The sequence below is a fragment of the Poecile atricapillus genome, chromosome 5, assembly GCF_030490865.1.
Source record: "Poecile atricapillus isolate bPoeAtr1 chromosome 5, bPoeAtr1.hap1, whole genome shotgun sequence".
NCBI classification, from domain to species: domain Eukaryota; kingdom Metazoa; phylum Chordata; class Aves; order Passeriformes; family Paridae; genus Poecile; species Poecile atricapillus.
This window is the reverse complement of record NC_081253.1, coordinates 4,170,276-4,193,993: the sequence shown is the minus strand read 5'-3', so window position 1 is coordinate 4,193,993 and position 23,718 is coordinate 4,170,276. Positions and strand designations below refer to the sequence as shown.

General features: G+C 38.5%; 1 protein-coding gene across 1 annotated transcript in view; it reads left to right on the top strand.

Annotated features, from left to right (window-relative positions):
* The window catches only part of ARHGAP15 (Rho GTPase activating protein 15), a 322,985-nt gene that overhangs the window by 35,214 nt on the left and 264,053 nt on the right, over nt 1-23,718 (top strand). Inside the window, exons 4-7 of the mRNA XM_058839510.1 lie at nt 12,087-12,161; nt 15,351-15,412; nt 16,744-16,831; nt 22,937-23,026. Coding sequence (XP_058695493.1) covers nt 12,087-12,161; nt 15,351-15,412; nt 16,744-16,831; nt 22,937-23,026 — 315 coding nt within the window. The remainder of the gene's footprint in view (nt 1-12,086; nt 12,162-15,350; nt 15,413-16,743; nt 16,832-22,936; nt 23,027-23,718) is intronic.

The following is a 23,718-nucleotide window of genomic DNA, read 5'->3' as shown; positions in this document are numbered from 1 at the left end:
CAGAATAGTGAATCTAAAATAATGAAGATTTTGCAAGGAAGAGGCCAAAACAAAAACAAAACAAAACAAAAAAAAAAAAAAAAAAACAAGAAAAAAAAAGCGAGGTTAGGAAAATTGTCTTGACAATGAGGAACCTACAGACCTCAGCATGTTTATATTATTGAAAGAAATTGAAAAGTAAACTATTTCCCTCTTCCCTACATTATGGAACAACACTGGGCACCAGAGTTCTTTAATGTAGTGGGAAATGGGTATACAAGATGAAATGTCAGGAATTTGGAACCCCCCCAAAATAAAATGAGAATTACAGCACATTTTGCAAAAGACTAGTGGGAAACTACCAAGAGAATTGGTAAATGCATCATGTTTTCATGCCTTCAACCAAGAAATCTGTCCCTTCCAGGGAGATATCAGAGAGAAATATCCAGCATATGCTAAGTCCAGCATAGTTTGGATAAAATATTTATATAAACATTTTCATAAATGGTGTCATCTTAATTCCTCATCCATGTCATGGGGTGGAGAAGCAAAGTGATCCAGTGGCAGGTGCTGTTTGAAAGCCTTTGTTGAGCTGGGGGTGGAAAAGGAAGAAACCAAACAGAAAAGTGATCAACTAAAACCTTTTTCCCTACATTATACAATGTATATTTGTGACTTTGCTGAGTGTGGTATATATGTATGTACAACATGATATATGCACTAAAATATGCAATTAAAGTCCTGTTTTTGTGTGCCACCAAAGCTTCTAACAATGTTTTGTTCATTTGTTTTCTTGAGTTGCTGATTGTTGTTTAGATTTTTTTGAATTATCTAGATATATAATTTTGGGGTTTCTAATAAAAATTTTAAATTAAAAAAATATTAAAAAGAAACTTCTCTGGAGTAAGTGCTGCCTTTATACACTGCCCACATCTTGGATGGCAGTGGATAATTTTTGTAGTGCTGAGAGTATTTTGTTTTTTTAATGTTTTGAAAAATAGGTAACTTTTTTCTATCAGAACAGAATTAGGAAAATCAAATCAGGGGCAATTTCCAGTCTGTCTAGACGCTTTGGAAGTGTCAAACAGGATAATTCCATGTCTTCCTTTCTTTATCTGCTGTGTTAGCATGATGTGGTTTGCTGTCAGTGTGATGCCACAGGAGTAATACCAGGAGGTCCAGTGTGCTTGGATCAGGAATATTCCCTGTTCCCAATGTTCTCTTCAGGACTGGCCCAACTTGTGGACTAGATCTTTTTAAATGCTTCTGTGTCTCTGAAGGGCAAATAATGAAACAGCACTTAAGCAACATGAAGAATAACATTTTGCAATTGTAGTTCTAATTTTGCCAAGACACAAATAGATTGCACTTTTTTCCCCCTTATTTGTAATTTTTTTTTTTTTATTATTTTTTTTGGAATGTGTATGACAAAGAATCTTATCAAGAATCCTGAAGCCTGATACCAATTTGAAGAACTAACTTTGGTATTTGAAAAACCTCCAACCAAGCCCTAACCTTTACATCATCATAGTTTTACTGTATCAGCAGGTTGTGGTAAAAATGCTGGGATATTAATTTTGTGTGAAATGAAGGCAAATTGTAAGTGGAGAATCCCTGAGCTGGGTAGCAGGACTAGCAATCTCTGCTGTCCTACCTGGCTTGCTGCAAGGTTGTGATTAAATATAAAACTGAGAAATCTCCGAGGAAGAGGGGAGAAAAGTTAGGCTTTTAAATATTTTCATTCTTTTCCTAGCTGAATATCATGGTGTCAAGTCTAATAGGAAGGAGTCGTCCTGCTAATTGACCTTTGCAAAATTACCCATTTGCTTAAAAAGCTACTTGAAGTAGATCAGTTATTATCTTGATTACTCTTTCTTTCATATCAGTGTTTATAATGGCACCTGGGAAAATCTGTTTGAAAACTTTGCTTCATTCTTTCTTGTGCTGCATCTGTAATTTGGTCCTCTGAACAATGTTAATAAGCAAAACTGACTTTTTTAAGAGATTGCAGGTCTTGATGGTATAAAAGACTAATATGAGCCAACAGGACTGGGGAAAAAGTATTCACAAGCTTATTCGGGTTATTAGTGCAAAGGGAAGGGAGAGCAGGTGGCAAGTTAGATGGTCATCGAGATATTATCAATCTGACAGGTATCCAAGTGGTTCTGTATTACAGTCTCTAATTTTGGTCTCTGAGCAGTTTTTAATAAGATTTAGCTATGGGGTTGTCAGCCGTGACCTGTGTTAGAAGATACTCCTTTCAATCACACAAAAAGGTTCTTTGTGAAAATTTCTGCACTGGGGAAAACAAAGGACTTTCCATTTTAAAAACCAGTATTTCACCTCTGCTTTGACTGGAATCAACAGCCTAAAAGCTGGAAAGGAGGTGGTCTCAGTGGCTCCTTTTACCTTCAGATTAAAGAAGTTGAACTAAGCTGGAGAGTCAGAGCAAACCACTTTTCATTCCGATTCTTTGATTTTTGTCACCGGATGTTCCATCGTGACTATTTTGGCTTGCGTTCTGTATAAATCTAATTTCGTTCTGGAGCCAGGACTTTTTCGGCACTGCTCCCGTGGAACTTGGACACGAGGATTTGACAATATGTCCAGACCCAAACAGATCAAGCAGCCACACATGAGTGACTCGGCGGAGCATGCTCAAAGACAAGACTGATGTCTCTGTACAGCAAACAATTCTCTGGGGCAGGGACAGCGCGCTCAAATCCAGTCACCCCAGAGTAAACACTAAGTTAGGCACAGCTTAAATGTGCCTCCAAGCACAGGTTTTCACTGCTGACTCGATGAGAGCCCCAAGCCAGACTGCAGATCCAGCCTTGTAGATTTATCTCTCTTTCCAGCCTGCTCTCACGCTCCCAAAATTATTGGAGCATTGTTGGGGTGCACTCAGCGAGGGGAAGGGGAAGAAGGAAAGAGAAAAGAAATGCACTTGTTGGAATAATTTAATCAATATGTTTCATGGGTATTTGCAACTCAGTTTCTTAATTTTCCACCTGTGTTTGTAAGACTGACAGTTTGTTCACCACAGTGCCTGTAGGAAGGAAGATTCTGGAAAGACTACACTGGAAATACTTTCTGCTTGAGCACTCTTTGATTTCCCCCTCCCTCCTTCTACTAAAAGTTTAGGTCATCTAATCAAAGAGCAGAATCTCTGTGACTTTTCTAATTACTCCCACACAATGTATGAGGAACAGCTAAAGAATGGCTGGTCTGTGGAAATACCTTGGGATTTATAGGCACAAATTTTAAATAATTTCAATAAAAATGTAAACAAAGTATATATTTTGACACAGTTAACAAAATATTAATTTTTTAAGTAGCTTATTTCAAGCAATAAAATTATTGCTGTATGTTTATTTACTGTTAATTGAACTAGGGAAGAAAACAATATTTTCATCTTAAACTGCTTCTCTGTTCTAATACAGCTGCAATAAGGTTGATTTTTAGACTTGGAAGAAAAAAAACCCAAACAACTTTTCTTATCTACTAAATTATCTGAAATAATCTCTTGTTACCAAGTAGAGTTTTCTCAGTTCTTGTTTCAAAGGGCAATGACACAAGTTAAAATGGACCTTTGTTAAAATGACTTATTTCGTATCTGTCTTTACTGGTGCCATGGGATATTTTGCTCTGTATGGTGCGTATGGAATGTGCATTGATGTTTAGACAGGTCTGGGTTTAGTTCACACTGGTTTTGGTGCAATTTGGTTTTGATTTTTGTACATTTTGGCTACTGAGTGGTGTGCAGTACCCTGGGTAGTTTTGAGGGAAGTTGGGTGTCAGAAGTGGGGATCAGGGTGTCAGAAGTGGGGATCAGGGTGTCAGAAGTGGGGATCAGGATGTCAGAAGTGGGGATCAGGGTGTCAGAAGTGGGGATCAGGGTGTCAGAAGTGGGGATCAGGATATCAGAAGTGGGGATCAGGGTAAGCCAGGCGGTGCTCTGGCCAGCATGGCCATGGCTGTGCTGCTCTGATGCCTCAGACACTTTGTTCCCAGTAACCTGGGTGTCCCTCCACTGCCATGGGCAATGGAGAATATATTCTTACACAGGAATCCTTGCAATTTTTTTGTATCATTCCAGTCTGTATTTCCCCCCTGAGTACATTCCCCCCCTTCCCTTTCCATTCCTGGCACATATATGTCCACAGGTGTTATTAAGTGTAGGGTAGCATGTGGTGCCCATGCTTCAGTGCTATTGCAGAGGAAGGACTTCCTACAGGAAAAAAATGATCACTTTCAGTATTTTGCAGGCTGCCCATCTAAGCCCATCATTGCCTGGCATCTACACACTAAGGGCAAGGATCCAGCGAACTTGTGAGTGGGCACCATGCCATCTGAACAGATGGGCATGGAAGTAGGCAGCCAGTAGACCATGTATGTGCATCAACTGTGGGTGTTGAGGGCAAGATTCCCAGTGGAGAATGTCCAAACAGCTGTCTGGCCTGAGCCAACATGCCTACGACCAAGCAAAAGTGCCATCCCTAAATCCTGCTGAGTTGGATTAACCTTCAAAAATAAAAATTGCTGCTGCAGTAGCATAAGGTGAGTTTTTGGCTTGTTTAAATCTGAAAGAAGGAATTAGGTAGGCAGGATAAAGCGATGTGCTAGTGTGGGGTCCGCTAGAGAGGACTGAGCATTTGTCTAGGAATATTAATATTATTTTCTACAAGGGTATTTATATGGCAAACAGCAACGGATGACTTGCAGGAGTGTGACATCAATGTTAATTATGCTTTTCTGTAAGACAGTCCTTTCAGGAGAGAGCTTTTGAGAGCATTTTGATTGTAGTGTATGTGCTGAATGTGATTTGGTAAAGGCAATTCTTGTAGATGTTTTTGCACATTTACTTAGGAAGTTTTAATGATATTTTTTTGCTTTCCTTTTACCCTGAGACTATAGTTCTGGGGTGCAATTTCAGGTCAGAGTTGCTGACACAGTTTGCTGTCACAGCTGAGTTCTCACATTTATTGTCTTTATTTTTCTAAGATCCAAAGGGGACATGAAAAGATAATCTATCACTACTCTATGTCTGTATTAACTTTGAATTTTACCTTTTATAGCCATAACATCAAAGAGCAGTTTTGCAGACATAAATGTTGGAGGCAAAGAACAGTGAAGCTCTGATAGTTATTGCATTTTTATTCCTGCTGTTTTACTCCATATTTCCTCTACCATTGCTGCACTACTCATCTGTAATTTTACCAAATTATCTGCAGCAGTTTAGATAAATATATTCAAATATCACAGTGAACCAAAAGTAATGATTACATGATGAATAGAAAGATCAGAATAGGAAACTTATCAATACATTAGATTTCATAATATACCTTTTTATGTATGGCTGGATGAATGCTGTCACAGTGTGTACATTGCTGCATTTTGTTGTATATTACAAAAAAGTCCCACTTTTAATGTTCTTTCCTGGAATCGATGAGGATTGTATTTAATGCAATTAAAGCATATTGAAGCTTAGAGACCAGGTTCCAGTTTGATTTCCAGTTGGAAATCCTGCGGATTAGAGGCAGCACAGCTGTTGGCTCCTTTGTGAGAGTTGGATCCCCAGGTACACGAATCCGAGTGACCCACAGTCAAATTTAGAGCAGCCCTAGGATTTCTTGGGCACATATGGGTGGTAAGAACCTTTTGTAGCTGTCTCTTCTTCTACATAGGCTTTTGGCACTTCTCCTACTCCTGAAAATGCTAAAAATGAAGCCAACTACATCAGCTGGGACTCCCTCAAAGCAAGGATCAATTGGACAAATTTCAAAGGCCATTTGAGTGACTAGAGAGGAAACAAAAGGGCTCCCACTCTAGGGAAAAATCTGCTCCTGGGAAACAGCAAGCCATTAATGGAGAAAAGTAACAGAAGGCTAATTTTTGGACTTAAAATATTAGCCCAAACTGGATATCCCAAATTTAGATTACCCCTCCAATAATTTGGGGAAAGAAGGCAACATAGTTTCAAACAGGCTCTGCTTTATAATCAAACTCATGATTAATGATTCTCTGATCACAGAGAATGAGGTCATCTTAACACTGGGCTGAAATTTAAACTAGGATCTGAGTAATTATTTTGCTCTTCTTTCATGAATGAAGACAAATGGGGATACTCCCCCAGCAGAGGCACCGTGGTGCTCGTCTACAGCAAGTCCTGAAGGCAGGGAGCAGCACGCCCACGTGGTTATATTGCCTTGATAAAAAATACCCACCTTCACAGGCTTGGATACAAAGGAGGGCCCTCACACTGTGGGAAAGGTCTATAGGATTCTGATTTATAAGGGAGCAAGAGGTCAAGGGAAGCAAAACCATTATCATTATTTTCAGAGGCTCTGGAGATGCGAGCTGAGTGTAGAGGGCAGTGTGCTCAAAGGGAGGCACGCAGGGCGAAGGCAACACAATCCTGCCTGCTGCTTTTTCTCTTCCCCCTGCCGATCTCAGGCTGCAGATTCTGCTGAGAGTATGTCATATGTAACATAGGCCTGTGAGGACTGTGAAGTGGTTTTCTTATTAAATGATGCATGGAGAGATTATCTGGTCTGTAGCCAGCGCACAAAAGCTCCATCCATGCAAGTTCCTATCCCTGAGCAAAGCGCTCGGTCACCTGCGTGATAATGAGTTTTCGGGAGCCTGGGGATGGAGGGTGAGGAGCAAATGTGGGCTGGTGGGGGCAGGAGTGGAACTGCACTTTGTGCCTCTTTCTCCTGCAAGCCTTAGCAAAAAGGCAGAGATGTTATGAATGTCATGTTATACTGCCTTTAGTCTCATTACCTTTTTCCTGAAGAAACCTCTTTGAGACAAGGAAGGGGAAAAAGATAACATGAACCATGTGGTTCTAACGTAATGCTCTGGAGGATGGTGGTAGGAGGGCTCCAGAGCAAGGCAGGAGTGCCAGTGACTGTGGGCAGGGACATGCACTACTGGGACATGCAGCTTTCCCCAGGGCTGAAAGGGGTCTTCTGCTGGGTGATGGCACAGCTTGAATGCACTGAGAGCATCGTATGTGTGTGGGAGGAATGGGAGAGCTCATGCTATTTCTTGACTCCCTTTATTCCTTGATATAATGGACAAGAATTCCTTCTCTATTCATCTATTAAATGAATAGAATTGAATCGAGTCATGCAGTAGCGTGTGGCTTGGAAGGTACCTTGTACGCCATCCAGTGCCACTCCCTGCCATGGGCAGGGACACCTTCTGCTGTCTCAGGTTGCTCCAAGCCCTGTCCAGCCTGGTCTTGGACACTTCCAGAGACTGGGACAGCTTCTCTGGGCACCCTGTGCCAGGCCCTCACCACCCTCAGGTGAGGGAAGGATTTCCTCCTGACCTATAATCTAACCCTACCCTCTGTCACTTTGAAGGCTCTCCCAATTTTCATGTCATGAGATGCCCTTGAAGATGACTAAGGGGCATCTCTGAGTGGAGAGGCCTGTGGGATTTTCTCAGTGCCTTTCACAGCTGACATGAAATCACATCATAGCTCAGCTGTTTCCAAATAATTTCTGTAGATAACGATGGACTTGCCATACTGCCCAAGACAGGGTCTTGAAAACAAATCACTTTGAGCATGGCAGTGAGTGAAATGTTACAGGATTCTCCCTGACATTGCCATTGCATAGGTGTCTTTCAAGGGATGTGGCCATTAAGAAATGCTACAATACAATTTTGTTAAGTTTCTTTATCTAAGCGATTATGAGCTGTCACTGCAATTTGGGAGTGACTGGGAACCAAATGACCACAGACATCACTAAATCAGGTGTCACCCCTCCTTCTCTGTGGAGGGCATGGTTTCCACAAAAGTTTATGTGACTAGTTTGTACTTTTATTACAAAACTTTCAAGCTGCCACCAGTAAGTTCGATCCTCTAAAGAATGGAGTGTTCTGGCCCCGATCCAGAAAAACACTTAAGGCCACTGTAGAGTGCTTTGCTGGATTGGGTCCAGAGTGGAGCATCAGGCAGTAGTAGGGGCTCCACAGTAGGGGATTTCCCTCTTTCTTTGGTTATTTATAAAGGAATCTCCACATACATGATTGCAGTGTCAGCAGGATAAAGCAAAACAATAATCAGAGCCCTAAAAAGAAAGGTCAAACCATGAACAGCATGAAAGGGTTTTGGTACAAATCTATCAAACCCTCCATGAGAACCTTCTCCTTGGCAGAGCAATACTGTGAATGATGGAGAAAACAGCAGGTAGATGCCAGTTTGGGGTTTCCCATCCAAAGGAGAGCTCTGTCGGACCAGGTGCTGCTTATTTGAGAAAACCATGGTTTTCTCAGGCTACTTGTATGTGGTGTTTGTGGATAAATAATCTGTGGTGAATAACTTACTTGACAATCTTGAAAGCCACCTAGAAAGGTCATACAATTATCTTAATTACTTAGGGATACAAGTGAATTCAGAATGACATTTCAGGAAATAATTAATTGTCTGTACTTTGCACTGGAGCAGCATTTTGAGTAATGCTGGTTGGTTTTGTTAGGTTTGGTTGAAATCAAAAAGAAGTCTGCTGCTTCTCGTTGACGAGATGAATTAGGTTAGAAATATGCCTGTAATGAGAAATAAAAAACAAATGTATCCTCCAAGTTTCTTTTTAAATCAATACCACACCGTGTGAAGAGTAGTGCTGACCTAGCTGTGATGAATTCCCTGGAAAAAGAGGGAGAATTTAAAGAACAAATGGAAACACAGAGAGAAATTAAATGAAACATCAGGTTCCTGTGTTTTACCTCCCCGTTAAAACAGCAGTTGTCAGATGGTTGTCCCTTCACACCGGGGCACCAGGCACATGGAATGGAGGCTTTGCCTTTGTGGGGAGGATGATGACGGATTAGTGCTTAGATGCTGAAATAACTCTGGTAGGAGATGGATCCCCTTTAGCTAAGGGAAGGGGGGGTTGCTCAGGCTGAATTTAACAAAACCAGACTTGCCCACAGACTTGGAAGCGCTCGCAGAGTGGATTTTTAGTGCTGCAGGTGACATTGTTGCTGACTGAAGAATGTTCATCAAATCAGAAAACTGCTGATAAGCTGCCTTTCCCAAAAAGGGATCTCACGAACTTCTCCTGTAAATCTCTGCCTTTCATCGTACCCTGGGAGGTGAGGTAGAGGACTTGTGACAGATATTATTTAGGTTTTTCTTGAGCTCATTAGGGTAATCAAATGGAGCTGTGGAGGGAAAAAAAAAAAAAACCTCAACCCTTTATGGTCTATCTATTAAAATCTGAATGATGAAAATAAGAGAGCCTACACCTCCCTTTGAATATTTTGGTACTTCATTGAAAATTGGGAATATATTGAAACATGGTTATCTTGACTGCTGTCACCCAGGTTCTGCTGAGAACATTTTAACTATCAAATGGATTTATCTTAAGGGGAGTGATGTAACTGACTCATTCAATGGTATTTGCAAAATATATTTAAGACCAAATTTCTATCAGCCCTGCTGGAATTTTATCAAATCAGTTTAAAAGAATATATATCCTCTGATGCTTCTGGGTTTTTTTTGTTTGTTTGTTTGTTTTCCCAAGTTGTTTTAAATAATTTCCTTTAAAGTTCTATTTGTAAACCAAAAGGCTGGTAGAAATCAATAAGAACTTTATTGATGTTTCCATTAATTCCATTTGTGAGCCAAATATTTGGGGTGTTTTTCCAGAAGAGCTGGATCTTGGCTTCCATAATTGTGGATTTTTATTTCTGTAAATAGGTTCAGACTTTGGAACTTCAGGACTTTCTTTGCATGAGATTAGCACATTGGTGGGCTACTGAAAAGAAACACCTTTTTAGCAAAAGTATCAATTAAATAATTATGTAAGAGGTTTATTCTTTCCCTTGCCTGCATGCAGTTTTCCCTAAGATTTCTTCTTTGTATGTACAAAGAGGCTTCTTAAAGGACATAGTATCATCTACACTTGGAATTTTATTTTCCTCAATCATTCCACATTTCCTGGAGATCTTGAATAGTATCTTTTAATTCCACTACCCCAATAATTTGCTAGTCCTACAGAAATAGGACTTTTTACTCATTTCTTCATTCTATTGTGGATGGGTTTAGGGCTCTGGATAAATTCTATTTTAGCAAGTATAAAAACATGAACATTTCTTTTGCTAATGCTCTGATGGCTGAACCAAAGAGCGGCCCAGAGCTCTGCTCGGTGCTCCACACTTCACAGAGCTGCACACAGGGCCCCCAGCAGCCACGTGGGGCTCCTGGAGAGAGCAGCTGAATGTTAAAGCAGGCACTGTGCAGTGGTGGTGTGCCTTGTTATTTAATTTGGATGAGTGAAGAATGTATTTGAGGAGTCATTGCGCTCTGCTGTATGTTAAGGAATAATTAGGATGTGGGGGATCTGGGTAAGAAAGAGTTCCTGTGATCTAGACCTGAATAGTTTAGCTATATGTCTCAGGCACTATAGAACCTTCAGACTTGTCTAACAGTAAAGATAAAGAAAAAGATAAATTGAATTAATTTATTTTGAATTTATATACATGTCTCTGCCTGCATTAATATTAAGCTCCATCCAAAATCTAAATAGAAAGACTGTAATCTTAGAAGTTCTCTCAATAGCATCAGCAAATCATTCTTGTTTACCCTACATGCTAATAAAACAGGAACATGACACTCCTGAAAACAAGATTGCAAAATACAGAAAATGTGGTCTGACATTTTTTTTCTCCCCAAAGGAGGGACTGCCACTAACTAAAGTATTTCTTATGAAAGCTCGATTGCTTAAGATGCAGAATATTAAGAGAGAAAAACACTTTAGGACACAGCCATGTCACCAGCTGTTACTCACCCTTAATGAAATTGTTAAGTGATATTCTTCATAAATAGGTCAGAGAAACTTTTGAATTGTGAAGAATGTTTTATCTCTTTCTTTGAAATGTTTGTATTAAATTTAGAACTGGTAATTCATTAAGCTCATTAGCTCTGACTAGGAGAGTGGAGCAATATCTAGGATATAGATTTCAAGGCTTAAAAACCTTAGTGCTTACAAATAAACATGAAAGCAATGTGTGGAGAAAATATATGGGATCATAATATGTTTAACTGTGTTTTGAGCGTGGCCCTCTGGATTAATTAAGAACATTTTCTATATTCAGACACTTGAATATAAACAGAATACATTATGACTTTTGGTTAACTCTCTTTTAATAGGGGAAAAGAGAATGCATTATGATGAATACAGTGGAACCTAGCTGAGACTATATTTTGTTGTTTGCTTTGTAGCTTCAGCTAAAAGTGGAAATAATCACTGAATTTTACAGGACCTCAGCTCATAATTATTTTTTTTTAATTGATATTGAATTTAAACAGTAAAAGTTTTATTTATATATACACACACAAACACACACTTGCACACACTTTTGAGTGATCTGTTAATGATGTAGATTTTGGAGGAAGAAAAATGTTACTGAGCTCTGCTAAATGCTTGATTTGTGAAGTAACTTTTATTTCATTTTAATAGTTTCTGGTATAAAGCAATAATTTTTCAGAATTAAGTCACGGTTGATTCCATTATCTTCCTCAAAGAAAAGGGAGAATTGGAGGAAATCAAGGACTCAGTATTTGGGAGCAATTGTTGAGTCAGAGTCCAGTATTGCTGTAACCTTTCAGTCATGGAGATTTCAGAAACAGCCTTTAAAGCAGTTTAAACTTGCTGGGTTTTGGTGTGCTTGTGCCCAATTGTTTTCTGGTTTCTTCATTCACTTGTTTTTCATGGCCTTGAGGTTATAATCAGCATCTTTCTTATTTCTCTAAAATAGGTTTAAGAGTACCTAAGCAGCTGAACCATTTTTGAGATTCCTAATGGGAAAAAAAAAACCCAACATAATTTAAGTTATTATTATCAGGTGATTATTTTTTTAGGTAAATTTACCGATGTGCCATCACAAAGAAACACATTTATACCAGTTTTATATCAGAGTAAATCAGCTGTACATTTTAAATACCCAGGGCTCAGAGGAACACCAGGAAGAAACCCCAAACCTCCACCCAGTGCATGCTGTGTGTGCCCTGTAATCAAATCTGTTGGCCCATCTTTACCTGCATGTATTTGAATCCTCTCTGAATGCCAAAATTTCTTTTCCTTTTTCAGATAAATCGTCACAGAAGAAATCTTTCCCAGCACAACTTGACGTTTGCAGACATCATCAGTAGCCAGGACCCCACGGTAAGGAATTGCTCTGTAGAACTGATAAATCTCTCTGGTCATTTTAAAGGTTTATAATGTAAATGTTGCTCTTGCCTCACTAAAGAATGAATAGGTGAGGATTTGGATGCCTCAAGACGTTAAGGGATGTGAGGGACTTTGATTAATCAACAAAAAGGATAATTTTGGAAGGTAGAGAGTCATTTATATGTCTTGACTTTGCTGTTAATTCTGTTGTACTTGACTGAGGTTTCATCTGTGTTAATATTTAGTATAAAGGAATGCTATGAAGGCTTTGTCCTCTCTTTGCCCATAATGAGGTGTTTTTAATATTAGCATTAATTTGTATAAGAAGTATTATAGTAAAATTAAAAACAATAATTTCTTGGCATTAGAAGAATCTAGGGGGAATGAGAAACAGATGGTTTTCTGCTAAAATAAAACGAATATGCAAATACAGATTCATAAAGGAAGGTTTGTATCAGCAATACTGTTACTTACACAAACTTTTCAGGATTAGCTACATTCAGAGGGTTTGAATTCTACTCAAAAAAAATTATTAAACCTGTATGTGACACAGTGATAATTGTTTCCTTATAGTTTCTAACAATATTAGCTCATGACAATGAGAGTCTTTTCTTTTTTTTTCTTTAATTCTTATTTAGAAACTCAAATATTTACACTGTGTACTCTCATTTTTACTATTCTTCTAAAAAACTCTTCAACAAATCAACACAAACTCCACAAAATAATTCCATTTTCCTATTTCTATGTTAATTCTTCAGGGCATTTTGGGTCATTTTCTCAACCTTCCACATGCTGAGGAGGTGCACGGAGGGCAGCAGCTTAACAACAGATGATGATATTTATTGAGACAGAAACAGAATTATCATTTGGATATATTTGGAATTCTCTTCAATCCAATATCATCCATTTATAGAAGTATTGCAAGTTGAACCTGAGATGTCCTAGAAGCCTTTTCTTGGAAAAAAAGTAGCATAGAAAAGGGGATATTAACAGATGTTAAATAAGGGGAATGCAGCACCCCAAACAGAAAATATAAAAATATTTGTCATCCCAGATATATTTTTATTTGACTTTGTGGTAGTTTTTTTAGCTTTTTCATAATTCCATGCATGCCCTTGCTAAACCACTGCATCCCTTTATATTAATTACAGAGAAAACTGTGCACATTATCAATTAGAGGAGGCCATGCTAATTTTATTTAAGGACAGCACCTGTACTAATTCAATTAAAGCAATATATGTGAAAGTTTTCTTAGCACTGAGGGCTCATATTAACTGCAGCTCTTGTAGTTTTTTACTGTTCAGTTTTGAGCCATTTAATTTATAGCAAATGGTGGATTTGAGCTATTTAATTTAAGTCAGGATATTTTATATGCCCAATATTTGTTAGTGGGTTTGATATCCTAGCTGAAGATAATTATAAGGAAAATATGACTGAGCAGCAACATTTTCATCTGGAAGTGCATCCAGTTCTTAACTCCCCAAGACTGACAACAAAGGTGATTCAGATCTGATGCTGAAAACCAATATTTTCCTTTAGTTTTGGATTGGTTAAGATAGCAGTTTGGGAAGGTGGTTGGTAAACTTTGAAAACACGAGATTTTGGGTCTGATTCAGAGAAGCAATCAACAGCTTGAATGGCTAGCCAATGCTCCTCCCAGTTTCTGTTTCCAGATGGAAATATTAAAAATAATAATTTTTCTCATATGTTGCTTGGCATCTCTGGCCCTGACCAACCACCAGAAGTTTTATGCTACAAAAACAAAGGGTTAGAAGGGGAGGAAAAATATCAAAAATGTAAAGTAAGGTGGGTAAGAAAAAAAAAAATAGGTGGAGATGGGGATTAAACCTTATTTTAGCTCTGCTAGTTCATCCATCCATCACTAGATAAATAGTGACATAACTCTGCACAATAATCCCCGCACACTTTCTCTCTGGGTTTTCTGTGGTAATGATATGCATGACAGGAATTTACATGAGATAAGTACAAATTACAGATGAAGCACACGCTGATCCTCATGCACCCGCTTGAGAATGTCACCTAAATCTCTGTCCATGGGCCTACAGGCCTTTCCATGGGTACAAACAGATATCTGCACAGTATAAATGTCATTACTTGTTGTATATCAACCACAGACAAAATCTGAGGAAATCGTGAAACATACCACACTGTTAAAATGCTATTTTGTACAATCAAAATAACAGACATGTTTGGTGTAAAAATTCTTATATTGCCTGTTAAAGCAAGTTTTATTGCTATTTAATGGCTTTGAAGACAGCAAAATTCTATTGAAACTGTTATGAAATTGCCTTGTGATGCAATTTACTACAAAGACCAAGTAGAGTTTCTAATATCTAAGTCGGGCACTGGCTCAGTAGAGTTTGAAAGCAAAACCAGACTCACTCTTAATCACAATTTTGTTTCTTTTTCCCATTACTGACACGGTTGAGACATCCTTTGTTAATGAGACCTGATGAGATGGAAGGTCATTGGGTTTGGCGGAAAAGCAGTCATCTTGCTCTGTTTGGTTTTTAGCTTTTTAATATAAATATACATAGACAAAAATAACCCTACCCCAGCTGTTTCCCAGCTGTACAATGGGATATTCCAGCTGATCAGAGAGACAAGGGTCTGCAAGGGGGTCTGGCTTCAGATAAGTATTCTGAGAGGTGGAGGAGTTCAAACAGAAATGAGAAAAAAAAAAAAAAATAACAGGCCTAAATCTTGCTTCTAATAGACCAAAACTCAAGCACAGTGTTGGGACCTACAATCAAGTGTCACAGCCCCATACAGAGTCCTCAGTGTGGTGTGTCCCTCACAGCTAGTAATGAAACTCAAAATACAAAATGATATTTTAACATAATTTACCTGCAATGTATTTAAAAATCTCTTTTGTTCACTTTTACACAAATTTCTTCTAAATAAATATAATAAAATGAAGCAAAATAAAACTTTATTAGGTTTTTATGTTGGTTAATTTGGTGTAGTAGTTGACTTTAAGTGTTTGAAAATATTCAAAAGAATGGACTATATCAGAAAAAAAACAGGAGATGAAAACAAGAATTTGTGGTAGGATGCCCCACACTAGAGAAGCTGGATGAAGACTTCTGTGCATGTATTAAGTGGTTTTATTTAGCTGGATAAATAATATGGTTATGACCTTCTGTTTTTTCTTTCTTGCAGGTAGTGGAGAAGGAAGGATATCTTCTAAAAGCAAAAATAGCAGATGGTGGAAAGAAATTAAGGTACAACATGGGAGTGTGACAGAGCCTAAAGGGGGATCCAAGATTGTTGGAGAGGGGCTTTGGACAAGGGCCTGGAATGACAGGAAAAGGGGGAATGGCTTCAAACTGACAGAGAGCAGGGTCAGATCTGATATTAGGAAGAAATTGTTCCCTTGGAGGCAGGTGAGCCCTGGCACAGCTTGCCCAGAGGAGCTGCGGCTAACCCATTCAACCCATAACTGGTGTCATTTGGTATAAATTAGGTACTGGATTTAAGATGTATTCCAAGATATATCACCACTGAATTCCTTGGTAATCCATATTCATCCAGCCTATCCAGATCGCAGGAAAACTTGTTTAAATTTGTACATAGCACGCTTGAGCACTTTCACCTTTGTGCACTTACAAGACCTCTTTTAAATGGAAATAAAAAATAGAGAAAAATAATGAAGGTCTGAAGTGGTGCTTGCCAATGGACAGCTTGTATTTGCCACATGAAGCAGATCAATAGTGGGTTTATGAATATTTCTGTAAATATCAGATGTTTTGACCCCTAAATTCAAAAGTCAGACTAGAGCTGGTGATCTAAAACCAGCTTTTGATCATAACAGATTTATGATTATGTAGTGGTTTGAAACCTGTTATAGGTAACATATGTAATAGCATTTTCCTCTGAGTTTTATGTTTTTCTGTATCAGGGGACATTCTTTCACATGTCCATGTGTATTTTTACTTCTCCCTAGCCCCAGCAGTTTGTCAGTTCTCTAGGGCTGTACCGTGAACTCCTGATGTTTAATGGTCACTCAAACCTTCCTCAGATATTGTTCTTATCTTCCTTGCACTCCTGTAAACTTTTAATTTCAGGAAAGGAAAAAATATTTGGGACCTTTCAAAACAGGGTTTTACTGAGCTTTGTATAGTCAGCTCAACATTTTTCCTTCTCAGTTTTATTTTAAGTATTAAATTCCAGAAGGGCACCAGTTATTTCAGAGTCCTCTACATGTGAACTCTGACTATGTGTGAATAATCTCACCGTTTTCATTTGACACCATGGCAAAAAAGAAACACAAATGGGCATCGAAGTATGAATGAGGAGAAAGAAGCCCTTCAAGTTTTGACAGGTTACATTTTGGGTATAATTAGGATGGTGGTACTCCATCAGCATTGATGGAAATTTGTTGAAATGTTGACTTTAGATAATTTTTGTTTCTGACATACATACATATTGATATATATTATGTTTAAATAATTAAAAGCCAAGTCTACAAATGAAATATCTTTTACCTCCTGCTCAAATGCCTCACAGATTCTTTTTCCTTTTTTAATTTTTTTTTTTTAATTTTCTTTGTAAGGAAAAATTGGTCCACCTCCTGGATTGTTCTCACTGCTCGGAAAATGGAATTCTACAAAGAATCCAAGCAGCCAGCACTGGCCAACCTGGTAGGCAATCAACCATCCAATATCCCCAGTCTCCTGGCAGCTATTATTTCAATATAAAAAGTTTGGTGTTTACAAAAGACAAAATTTAGACTGAGCTGGCAACTTCAAAGGTTTGAGAGCAGATGAAGGAAAAATGCCTTGATAAGCTCTTAATCAGATGTAGTGTGTGTGAGGAAATAGGACACAGCATGTCCTTTATTAAGAGGTGCATTTTGAGAGTAATTGCTAAGTGAGACAAATGGTGAGTGACTGCCCAGTAATGTGAAGGTAACACTTTAAATTAAGGTGCCACTTATAAATGCTTTATTCTTATTTATGAAAATGATCACTAAATGCAGCTACTTCCCCAAATGACGTATTATAAAGTGTGTTATAAAATGCATTAGTAATAAATGCTGAACAGATGATGCGATGAGAATCTGTTGCAAAGGATATTGTGAGGCGTAAATTGTATTAAACCATGCATGTGCATCTTTAATACATGAATTTAAGTTGTTATCTACCACCCTATAAAGTGGCTTATACATTAATAAATAATAATAAATTATTTATAAGTGGCACCTTAATATGGGGTGTTACCAAAGCAGAAAACATTCTAAGTTAGCAAAGTGATTTTTTATCACAGTATAAATGTGACACCCACCATATCCCTCTAACCTTCCTGAATATTTCTATGACTCCATCTAATGCAGCTAATGCAATTTCTGTAGCCTGTAGTTACTACAAAGTGAAATTTGCAGCACCTTTTTATTGTGCCCCAAGGAAAGGCCACCCATCTTCGTCTGGGGGGATGTGACAGCTCTGTGGCGCGAGCGGTAGCGGCGCGTGTCCCCTCGGTGCTGGGCACCGCCGAGCCTCGGCGTGGGCAGCAAAAGGGAGATTTGGTGGCTCTGTGACACTGTGGGCAGTGGAGGGAGGGTTTGACAGAGCCCTGTTGTGAAAGGCTCTCAAGGCCTGATCGAACCTGCCAAATCTCATTGGCGTGATGGGTGGCCGCAAAGGTGCTCTCTTTGGCAGGAGTCACAAACAATAAGTTATTTTTTGCTGTGGCAGGTGATGCAAACCAATCTTCTATAAATCCTAGATCTATCAATGCCACCTGTCATAAAATCAGCCTTGAAGAGCACCTTTTCATGCCTTATATTTTTTGACAAAAGGTGAGTTTTATAGGAAAAGAACCCCAGAACTAAGGGATGAAATAATAAAAATAAATAAAGGGTTAAATCTGGCACTTTCTGCTTGTGTTTGTGCTAGCCCTTCTGGAAAATACATCTTCTTTGTAGCCACGAAAACAGAAAAGTTTGAATTATTTTTTTTTTTTCAGAATGACCTGTTTTCCTTAAATTTAACTTTCATGTTATTTGGAAAAAGAAAAATGTCTAAGGTGAACTCATTAGAACTATTCTTATAATTTACTAAGTGTCTTACACCTCTACCTGCTACCTCTTCCCTCTCTTGGCGAGCCCTCACCCAAATTCCAGGAGATAAATGAACCAGTGGAAATTTAACACACAGGAGGCTTGATTTTACTCTGAGAGTCCTCAACATGGATAAAATCCCCATGAGTTCTTTAGGGATTTGGGTACTAAACTAGACCTGCCTGGAGAATGGGGTTTTGGCCCAGATATCAAATGGTTTAACTAAAAAAGTTATGTTTATGTTATGTTATGGTGTGTTATGAAACGGGACCTTCTGAGAGGTCAGTCCCTTTCCCTGAAGCCTCAGTCACCACCAGTGTTCATTTTATCAGGGAGATAAAATCTCCTGCCTCCTGTGTTAGGAAGAACACAGGCATATTGAGACTGTATTTTCCTCATTCTGTGGAATAAAATAAAAAATTGGGTTTTTTGTTTTATTCCATGCTTATTTGTACTCTGAGGCTGTGACTCAATGTTCACTAGGTGAGAAAAATCTGTTAAAGTCACATTTTTCTGTCTGTTGCATGAAACTTAAATGTAACAGTAAATAAACAAATTGGGTAAAGCTTGAAAACAACGAGAGCTGTCAGTGTTCAAAATCTTATAGCCCAATTTCCTAAACCCAAATTTTGCACATCAAAAAAAACTAAACTGCCATGCTTATTTAATCTGATAAAGTAAATGCAGTGCTTATTTCCTTTGCAAACAACCAGATATGATTTTGATACTGGAAAGGGAGTATTAAAAAAAAAAAAAAAAAAAAAAAAAGATTCATTAGGAGCCATTTATTTACTAATTTTATTTTATTTTTCTAGTTTTAGCTTACTTTGGGAAAGGGGGAAACTCAACCATTAATTAAATAATGTAAGAGAAGCGATGTTCATTCACGATAATATGAATTACAACAAAGCATTTTTATTGTTAGCAGGGAAATGATGTGACTTAACAAAAAGATTAAACTTCCTTTGTATTCCGAAGATATTAATTCATTATTAAATACTGTACTTGGAGAAAAAATTTAGACTAAGACAGCATCATTAAAAGAGGAATGATATTCCACAAAACAAAGGCAACAGGAGAGAGGGAAATGGGAGCACCTCTGATCATACCTCTTTTCATGAGAATGGGACTCAACAGCATTTAGAGGTGATCTAAAATTCTATCCTGCGTAAATCATTAGTAATGTTTTAATCAAAGAACCAGCAATATCTGAAAGGAGGTTTTGCTGTTCCTGTGTGTGGCTGTAGGTGCAGGACCCACTGTGGCAACTTTGCTGTTGCTTTGCATGGAGAGGACTGGGATCCATTGTTTTGCTTTCTGGTGAAGCTGGTGACAAAATCTGGACTTATTGGATAGAGCACAGCAGTTAAAGCACACAGAGGAGAGATTCAGAAAATGAGATTGTTTACAAATACTACTGCAAATGCAAGTTTGCATCCCATGTAGCTAAATCATTAACTTTTGCTGCTGCCTTGATCGTTTGTGGTCATGGCTTTAATATACTATTTTTCTGGTGTTTGTTTTGGTTTTTTTTGTTTGGTTTTTGCTTTTTGGTTTTTTTAACCATTCTTATGAATTTAACTAGCTCTTCATTTTAAAATAAGGACATTGTGATCTAAATGAATCACAGCTCCATTCCTCCTTACCAGCATTAAATTCTATCATCAGTTGGTCTTTCTGACCAAGAAAATGCAGTCACTTTATTCCCTCAGATAGTTTATTCAACAGAGGTTATTTTAACCTCAGGTTATTAGCCCATCTGCAAAGTAATTTAGCGAGTGAAAATGCTGCTGAAATCCATATTCATGTTTAGGAAGATTTCATCGTAGCAGACACTTGTATCAATTTACAGCATAACCCCCTGCAACAACATTGATATAACATAATTGCTCTGACTGCAGAACACAAAGCAAGGACGTGGAGAGCTCAGGCTTCCCAGTCACCTTAACTTGCTCCCTCCCAGGGTCCCTGGGTGTTGCATAAGCAACTCTGCAGCAGGGAAATGCTTGGGCCAAAATGAATTTCCCATGGATTTCCTGGGGTTCTGGTGGGTTACAGTGGGTGCTCCCCAGGTGTGCAGCACAAGAGTGATGGGCAGTTACAGGCTCAGTGGATCTGAATGATTTCACATGAAATGTTCATCAGGAGCCTCAGACTTTATGCCATATGCAGGAGTTCATAGACACATTGAGGTCAGCACTGATAAATTCTCCAAAGGATAAGATTTCATAGAATCATACAATGGTTTTGGTTGGAAGGGACCTTAAAGATCATTTTGTTCCACTCCCCTGCTATGGGGATGGAGACCAGGTTACTCAATTCATATTTATTTCCCCCAGAGAAAGAGACTGACTCAATTAATTATTGCACATAGCAGAAGCCTGTTCATCTTTCCCACACCACAAGCCTGCATCCCATCCTTTCTGGAGAGGGAGATGCACATGCTTGTACTTTTCTTCTGCTTATTACAAAATCAGAGCTGTAAACAAACTCCAGAGTACTGCAACAGCAGCAAAATCACAGTGTGTGTTCACTGGGTGCACAAACAGCCCAGGTTATGCTGTTGCATATATTTTTGGACAATAATAGAAATTAGAGATACTATTGAGCTCACTATTCCATCTTCCTGCAACACCTTTCTGGGCTTTTCATTGTTTTTTCTCCCTTCAGTGTTCCATGACAGTTTTCCTGAGGAAAATATTCTGTAGCCCAATAATGTTCACTATCAAAAAACTGTTTCTGTTTCTTTGTCTACATGTTAATCTCTTCTTTTAATCTCATCATGTGTTTCCAAAATTTCTCAACTCTTTCTGCTGCTGGCAGAAGGCTGCCCCTCTTTGTAAAAGTATCTTCAGACTCAAACTATCCATGTTTGGGCAATTTCTTTTTTATTTCCAAAGGAAGTAAGATTACCCACTTTGAGAAGCCCATGTTGTGTGTTCCTGATGGGTTGCAGAACTGCCTGTGTGGTGCAGATCTGGACATTTCATGGAGTCCTGGAGAGGATCTAAGCCTCATAGCCCTATTTATAAAAGTATTGGAATATTGAAAACTCATTAATTTCCTCCACAATTTGAATATTTATTTGCTATGGTTAATATATTGGTGCTTGGGTTTATTTCCAACTTTGTAATTTTTGCCACTCAAATATTAGCTGACTAAATTTCACAACATTTTTGCAAAACCACGTCTCAGTGTTGCAGTTTTGATCTGTTCATAAAAAATTGGAAAGACTAAGCTCTTGTCAGAGGCCAGGCAGGAAATTTGAGGCAGAGGTGGGGAAAAAGAAATCCAAGCTCTTTTCTTCCAGTGGTTTAACCACAAGAACATCCTTCTGTTTTGAAGAGTATATTTCTTCTATTTAAAAAATTAATAATAATAATAGTAAAAAAAAAAAGGAACAAAGGCACACAGGACTGTCAGTTTTAGTGGAGCTTAACCATTGTGGTTTTATGGTTTGGCAATTGGAGAACATAATTACAATCCCAGTACTGAAAACTTCCAGAGACTACGCCTGCAAATCACTTGACCAGGATCTCTTTGCTCCTTTTAACCTAAATAGGTTCTTTCCTCCCATCTCAAAGGCGTCCTGGAGAGCACACATACTTTAGGCTTTAATAACAACATCAGAGAAATTCAGTGAACAGTTTTTGGAAATCTGTGGCTGGTGCTGCACTGGCCACTCTTAACTCTATAAAGTCTGTTTTCTGTATCACTAATGACATTTTTAGGGTAACTGTGGCTTAAGTGCAGCAGAGAAAATAGTTGCATCAAGCTGATTAATTAAATTATGTGGCTATCACTCCATCCCCTACCCAAAAGGGAGTTAGTGGTGCTTTTTATTGCTAAGAGTAGTATTTTTTCTGTTGAGTAGGATGTGCAGCAACCCAATCTACAAAGCCTACTCTGAACTACATGAGCTTTGCCAGAACTGCTGCACAGGCAGAGTCCCTGGAGAAGGAGCTTCGATGGCAAATGAGGATTATTGTGCTTTACACCAACTCCCAGCAACGTAAATGATACAGGCAAACAAATCTGCTCTTTGAATTACTTGCATCCATATGGAGGAGCAGGGGAGGCAGAGCTGTGTCACTCCAGGATGCGTGGACTGACACTGAGAAGTATCAGCCCTTGTGCTGAGCTCTTTCTGGGTGTCACACATGCCCTCGAAGCCTTTTCTTCCTTTTTTAGGAGCAAGAAATGATAATTTGTTTGGAGAAAGGAGATAGCTTGTCTTAGAGATACGATGTATGTTCTTGTCTAATTTCTGTCCTTTCCAGTTGCATCAGTTTAAATTTGCATTTGGAAAACCCACAAAATTTTTCCTTTAAACTCAATGACTCTTCAAGAGGGTTTGGCAAAGTAAGCATTGAAAATAGCTGGTCCATGTGTCTGCATTTGCGTTTTGATCTACTATATGTTACACTAGACTGTTTTTTAAACCATTTAATTGCTTTTAAAATGATGTTCTAATATAAGAACTTTATTTCTGCACTAAGACACCCCAAGAGTGGTTATTTAACAATACCAGGGTATATAATGAGCTCTTTTCAGTAGTATCAGCAGCTGTGTTACAACATCCTGTCACTTTAACTTGATCTATTCTTGTTTTATCTGATAACTCTCCCCATTTGTGAAAAGTCAGGCCATGTTCATGTTGATTTTTTAATTTTTTTTTCTTTTCCAGAAACCGGGATACAAACCTGAGTGTGTGGATTTGTGTGGTGCTCGCATTGAGTGGACCTCAGAGAAATCCAGCAGGAAGAATGTCTTTCAGGTAAGAGGCAAAGAATTCCACTGCTCATTTGAGCCTGAACTCTGTGAAGAGGTAGGTTTTATTTCCCTGATTTTAATAACTAGAGCCTGATTTAATACAGCATTTTCCTTACCAGTAAAGGAGTGTAACACTTTATCCAGCATCGGTTTACTATTTTTCTAAGAGAAGGATTTCTGATGACTGAGTCTCCTAAACACTTGAGAACCTGTTGATTTATTGATTAATGCTCTATATTCAATTTGTTTTTAAAACTTAGTAGGTAATTGCTTTGGGTTCAGGCCTAGAATCTTGACCTAGAGGACTTCCATAAACACAACTTCTTCAAACTGCTTATACAAGCACGGCTCCAACGCAGTGCGGTTACTCTGTTTATTTTTATTGCTGCTCAGGGTCCTCAGACGGTGATGACCCAGGTTCACTTCTGTGAGGGGAGGGGAGGATTTTAAAAGCTTGCCTCTGTCAGGGCCAGCAGAGAAGGACATGTATTTCTCACAGGACTATTCTTCATTGATGGAAAATAATATTATTTAATTCCTTCATCCAAATCCCATTGAATTGAAAGGGAGGATCAAGGCCCAAGAAGATGAAAGGAGGGGAAAAGCATTACTGCAAGGTTAACATTCCAGGATCTAGGGGCTAAAATAGTTTATTGCAACATCTTCAGGTTTTGGACATAATCCAGCTCCCATGAA